Here is a 6,544-nt window from a genome sequence, read left to right as displayed (position 1 = left end):
CAAAAGGTTTTTTGAGCCTGCTACATGTTTTCCGGAAATCATTTAAGTGGGCCTTTTAAAAGACCCTTGAAGAAAATACAAGGAAAATCCAGCAATTAGATTTAAAAATTAAACTACCTATTAAGATAGCAAACCACGAACTGGAAAGAACTGGGGCAACTCCTCTTCCATATTTCCTATGCACTCAACTCCACCCTGGGAAACAGAAGCTCAGTCTAGGGGAAGTCATGATGCAAGCAGAATGTGGTGGTATGCCCGACCACAACCGGTGGGTGGCCTGGCACGTTTGTGGAATGGTGAGGCTCTTGGGGGTAGTTTGAGCAGGGATGAGAAAAATAACTGTAGACCACACATAAAATCGGAAACCAATTGAACTTGTATTGACACCAACTACACGACTCTTCTTAGTAGCCTTATGGGAATGGATAAAGTGATGAGCCAAGATAACACTGATTGGACTTAGCAATGTTACTTTTAAATAAAACCAACCTTATTTTCCCCAAGGTGGCTTAGATTTCATAATGGGTCACAAACTAATACTACACATAAAACATTTAAATTTTTGATCCAAGCCCCTTCTATCCTCCCACACTTGAAAGGGACCTGATGAACACCAATTTCCCAATCCTAGCATCACTAGCTTACAAGCCTTAGGGTTAAAAACTCCCTTCTCATTTACCTAATGTTCAATTTCCATCAGTTTCAATATACACTAGTGTAAATACCATGACTATTTTGCATGAAGTTAAGTGTTCTACAGATCAGAGCCACGGGATTGAACCAGGAGCTCCCACCTTTTATGTGAGCTTCAGTGGTACCATGGAGGCCAAGGCAATTTAATTTAGGCTAACCAGGATTTGTTTCAATTTGTAAGAGAAACATCTGGCAACAGGTTTATTCAATTATCTTAAAAAATCGTGGCATTCCTTTACTTTCCGCCTTTTGGCAGCAGCAGTTACATATATGGAATAGCAGATTAAGTCTAAAAACGTGGGCCCTAGTCGACTTTACTTCTCGGCATAATGACCATGATAAACGATCACGACATCCTTCACATTCCCAAGGAAAACCCAATTTAAAGTTTGTCCTTGCCAAACTCCATAAAACAGCCACTTTAGAGTAAACCAGCAGAGCACTGCCTCACCCCAATAAAGCTGTAGGTTTCATCACATGCACCAACAAATCTACACGGCTAGTTTCTGCGCTCCTCTTTTACAGAATTTTACACCTATTGTTACCAGACAGCACTTTACACACGGACATATCAACTGCCTAATAAAGCAAAAACAAAGGCATTTCCCTTATTAGAAACAAGACACACCATCACTTAAAATCTTCAAACATTATTGCACTTTAACTTTCAGAATTTGACAATGCATTCAGTGAAGCAACCTGCAGACAACTAGTTTTAACAGACAGATTAAAAAACACTTTTAAGCAGACGTGGATGTCCTAAACTGTTTATTAGGTAAGACTTTTACAAACATTACTTATATTAGCGGTAGCGGTGGAGCTGGAGAGTATTGCGCCTTCTCCGGGCTGCGCGGCGAGAACCACCGATCGTGTGGTGGAACTTGTGGCCCTTGCCGAGGCCGCGGTTCTCCCTGCCTGCAGACGTCAGCCCTCGCATCTCCCTGTGCTTGTGGACTCGTTTGGTGATCCACTGGGTGTCAGGGTTTCTTCTGATAGCCTTATGGAAGGGATCAATGAGGATAACCTCAAAAAATTTGTACGTAGAATCTTCACCCACCCAGTAAGAATTCAGGACCCTCAGGGCCCCACAGTGGCGTCCCGCTCGCTCCTCGGCAACAGACTGAAGGCCCCGGGCAAGTTTGAGCTGGTTGACGCCATGGTGGACAGGCTTGCAGTAGGTGGCGCCCTTCGGGACCGGGCGTTTGCGGCCACCGCGGCGCACGCGAACCCGATATATCACATAACCTTGCTTGGCCTTGTAGCCCAGCCTGCGCGCCTTGTCGGGCCGGGTGGGGCGCGGAGCCCGGTGCAGCGCCGAGAGCTGGCGGTACTGCCAGCAGCGCACCCTGAGCAGAAAGCGCATCACGTCCGACAGCTTCTTCCTCCACAGCTCCTGGATGTACTTGTAAGCGCCCATCTCGGCTCACCTGATGGCTGCCGCCAAACGGAAAGGAAGGACCCTTTCTCCTCCGTTACCAACATTTTTACTGTCTGTGAGAACTTAAGTGACAAAGTACTTCTTGGTAAATTCATGGGTCATTTGAGATGTTACTTTAGATTTTTTTCACATAAGTGAATAATATGTAAAAAACTGGAGAAAGAAAAAATAATGCAACGTGCTTGTTGATAGCAATACATTTTACATTTTAAAGATTTTAAAAAGGTCTGTGACCTGTAGGATTAATTATTAGGGTGCCCTCTTTTCTCCCTTCCCCTCCTCTCCCCTTCTCTCATCATTTTAATTGTTTGGATTTTGGAGGCAGTACTGCCCCTTCTGACATGCCAAGAGCCACATGAAAGAGAAAACTCTGTGCTTTGGTTCTGGCTTTTTATTCCCACCATTGGCTCCTAATTGACTTGCCATCCTGCAATAGTACAAATCATGAATAAAAATAATTTAGATGTTTTGGAGTACATTAGGAGAACTTAATAGAGTTTTATTTCCTATCATTTCCATCATATCTGTGTCAAGATACAGTTATAAGGACAGAAATGGCTGGTGGGTTTTTTGGTTTTTTAAAATTGGTAAGGCAGGAAGGTTTTCACAAAAATAAGATAATTAGTGAAACTTGTATCTAGAGCACTTAATGGTCTCTGTTTTCAATTTGATTCTTGATTTCATTTTTCTCTGGATTATATTGGCCTTCTACAGCTAGTACTAAATTACTTTACAGAAATAAGCTGGTTTGTTCCTGGTGGAAAGCTACAGTGTCTCTTGAGTTCCATATTTGAACATTCTTTGTAAATAGTTGTCTGGATGGATTATGATAAAGAAGATGCTACCAATGAAATAGAAAACCAACTACATGATATAAGACTGTGATCCTCATGACCACTCTAGAAGGTACTTCCATACATAAGTCATAAAGGCCATATTCACTGAATGCAGTGCCAATGCCCCATTTTTATGCCTGTGACTCAACAAAGGTCTTTTCAGTTTATAGAAGCAGTTTGGGATTTGTATTTACAACTTCTTTTGGTTACCTGCATGTCCATTGCTGGCAACGGACTTTGTCATTAAAACCTGACTCCTAGGTTAAGGAGCTACAGTGTGGTTTATTCTTTACCTACTTGGATAAACTAAATTATAATAGAAATGTACTTTGGTTAATCCTGAAATGTGTCATTTTTGAATAATCTTAATCTTAAAAGCAATACAGAATTGTGATTTATTAATTTTAAATTAAAATATTCACATCTTGTTGCAAGAAAAATTATATCTGAAAAAAAAGAGAGAGAGTTTGAAAGAGCCAGAAATAATGATCCAAAATAAATTCATGCATAATGATTATAATTGCTATTATTACAATGATACCATACTTCAATTTTTTAAACTCTTAGGTAATAAAGTTAGATGAAATATAAAACCTTCAAGTAGTATATCTACATTTTCATATTCCATTATGTCCTAATTATTAGTATTAATGCAATTAGTCATAAGAAATGAGAAGTCGCAGACCTACTACAGAATAGACTTGAGGACATGGGGAGGGGGAAGGGTATGCTGGGACGAAGTGAGAGAGTGGCATAGACTTATATATACTACCAAATGTAAAATAGATAGCTAGTGGGAAGTAGCCGCATAGCACAGGGAGATCAGCTCAGTGCTTTGTGACCACCTAGAGGGGTGGGATAGGGAGGGTGGGAGGGAGGGAGATGCAAGAGGGAAGAGATATGGGAACATATGTATATGTATAGCTGATTCACTTTGTTATAAATCAGAAACTAACACACCATTGTAAAGCAATTATACTCCAATAAAGATGTTAAAACAAAAAGAAAGAAATGAGAAGTATTTTTAATTAGTTGTAAATAAAGCACTAGAGCTGTTTATGGAAATCTAGTGGGAAAGTCAAAAGTTTATAAACATTTTACAGCTGTGCATATGTGTGCTATATCAATGAAGAGAAAAAGGTCTATAGATTGACTTAGTATCTACATTACATATACTATTTCATAAGGATGTTTAAATCTAACTTAAGCTGTAGAAGGGGGGTTGAATTTAAACATGTATAGGGCTCATTGTGGAGGGGAAAAAATGAAGTTATTAAATGAATTGTAAAATAGGTAGGGATTACATTGGATACTGATTTTTTTTTAATTAAAAAAAATTGTTTTGGCCACACTACACAGCATTCAGGATCTTAGTTCCCTGACCAGGGATTGAAACCACGGCCCCTGCAGTGGAAGCCCAGAGTCTTAACCACTGGACCACCAGGGAAGTCCCAGGATACCGATTCTTTACTATCTAATATTAGAAATAATTCTAGTGGGTTTGGGGTAGAGAGAGACTTCTCTCAAACTATGTTGCTCAAATAGTTATCTGAAAGATCTTTTTTTTAAGATTAATTCGTTCAGTTAAATTACTTTGCAGCCACCATAGTAACAATTGATTCAGGGAAGAATCACCAAGAGATTTTAACACCATTGGGTAAAAGTGTGTTGGGAAACAGGGTTTTAACACAGTTTAAAAATATATCCTCAAAAATTACTTATAAATTACAAAAGGCAAGAAAAGTACAATGGAGAAATGATGGACACAGCTTAATCAAGTGATCAAAATTAATATCAACAATAATAGGATAAACTAACACCGTATACCTCCTGATGTTATGCATGAGGAAACTCAACATCACTTATATGGTAGTCCTCCCCAAAATCCATGACCTAAATCTAATAATGAGGAAATAATCATATAAACCAAAACTTGGGGACAGTCTAAAAAACAACAGGCCTGTGCTCCTCAAAAATATGAATTTCATGAAAAACAAAGAAAAATTGAAGAACTGAGACAAACACTCTAACAAGACATGACAGCTCAAGGCAGTGTATGATCTTGGCTTGGGAAAAAATGTTATAAAAGACATTAAGACAATAGGTAAAATTTTAATATGGGCTGAATATTATATAATTACTCTGTATCAATGTTAAATTTCCTGATTTCAATCATTGTATTATAGTCACATAAGAGAATGTCATTGTTATTAATAAATACACACAATACATTATGGGCCAGAGGGTCTTGAGGTCAGCAACTTGCAAATATTCAGCAGAATTATAATAATTCAGAGAGAGAGAGAAGGGAGGAATAAAACATTCCAATACTCTTGCAACTTTTTATCGGGTGTCTACTGCTTGCCAGACAATATGTCGGGCACTAGAAATAACAGATTAATGAAATATTTCTTTTCCTCAGAGGACTTGGAGCTCTCGTGGAGAGAAAGACATAGATATGCTGCATAATCATGGGGTGAGCAAAATAATATTGAAATCTACACAAGGTCCTGCGGAGCACAATGGGGAGCACCCCTCTGCACTTGGTTGAAGGCTTCACAGAGCAGATGACGTTGGAGTTGGGACTCAAAGGATGAGGAGAAATTTGTAAGTGAGCAAGAGGAGAAAGGGGGTTCCAGGCAGAATGACAGCATGTGCAAGGGCACAGGAGAGGTATTAGGCACCCCAAATAGAATCCATCCAAGGCTTCAAGAGCCTACATTTGGCATGCAGAGGACTTGGTTAAGCCTGCTTTGGTGCTCACAAGGCAAGCTGTATGAGCTCTTAAGGTATGATGAATCTAATGGCGACCTTGCTTTTCTGAAATGCCTGAACTAAGAGGGAGGGATAGAAAAGGGGACCTGGGCAGAGTTTCTCCATCTTCAACCATAAACCTCTTTAACTCCATTTAATTTGACCAACATTGCTTTGTATACCAGTGTCCAAGGTTTCTGTTCTTCCTCTGTGGACCATTCAACAAGAAAATGGAAAGATGCCATCACTAATGTTCTATGCTGGGGCTCTCAGACTTGAGCATTGCATCAGAATCACCCAGAAGACCTGTCAAAACCCAGCTTCTGAAGCCCACCTCCAGAGGTTATGATTCAGTAGGTCTGGGGTGGGACCTGAGAATTTACCTGCTGAGCTGATCCAAGGAACCACATTTTAAAAAACATTCTTTGGGGCTTCCCTGGTGGCGCAGTGGTTGAGAATCTGCCTGCCAATGCAGGGGACACGAGTTCGAGCCCTGGTCTGGGAAGATCCCACATACCGCGGAGCAACTGGGCCCGTGAGCCACAATTACTGAGCCTGTGCGTCTGGAGCCTGTGCTCCACAGAGAACAAAAGAGGCAGCGATAGTGAGAGGCCCACACATGGCAATGAAGAGTGGACCCCGCTTGCCACAACTAGAGAAAGCCCTCGCACAGAAACGACAACACAGCCATAAATTAATTAATTAATTTAAAAAATTTTAAAAAAAAACATTCTTTGGAGAGACCTTCAAGATGACGGAGGAGTAAGACGTGAAGATCACATTGCTCCCCACAAATATATCAGAAATACATCTACATATAGAA

The 6,544-nt window shown here is 40.2% G+C and overlaps 1 protein-coding gene across 1 annotated transcript; it reads right to left on the bottom strand.

Moving 5' to 3' along the window:
• Positions 1-516: 516 nt before the first annotated feature.
• On the bottom strand, positions 517-2,137 carry LOC309823002 (large ribosomal subunit protein eL15-like). Its single transcript, XM_082655118.1, has one exon. The coding sequence runs from the start codon at positions 2,108-2,110 to the stop codon at positions 1,496-1,498; it is 615 nt and encodes a 204-aa protein (XP_082511244.1). The 5' UTR covers positions 2,111-2,137; the 3' UTR covers positions 517-1,495.
• Between the last annotated feature and the right edge of the window lie 4,407 nt (positions 2,138-6,544).

This window comes from Grampus griseus, assembly GCF_964374135.1.
Source record: "Grampus griseus genome assembly, chromosome: 5".
Classification (NCBI taxonomy): Eukaryota; Metazoa; Chordata; class Mammalia; order Artiodactyla; family Delphinidae; genus Grampus; species Grampus griseus.
Note: the sequence above shows the minus strand (reverse complement) of the source record. Positions and strands in the feature narration are given on the sequence as shown.

What these genes read in the sequence shown, in the direction of transcription:
- LOC309823002 (XM_082655118.1), bottom strand. Translation starts at nt 2,110, where the DNA reads ATGGGCGCTTACAAGTACATCCAGGAGCTGTGGAGGAAGAAGCTGTCG.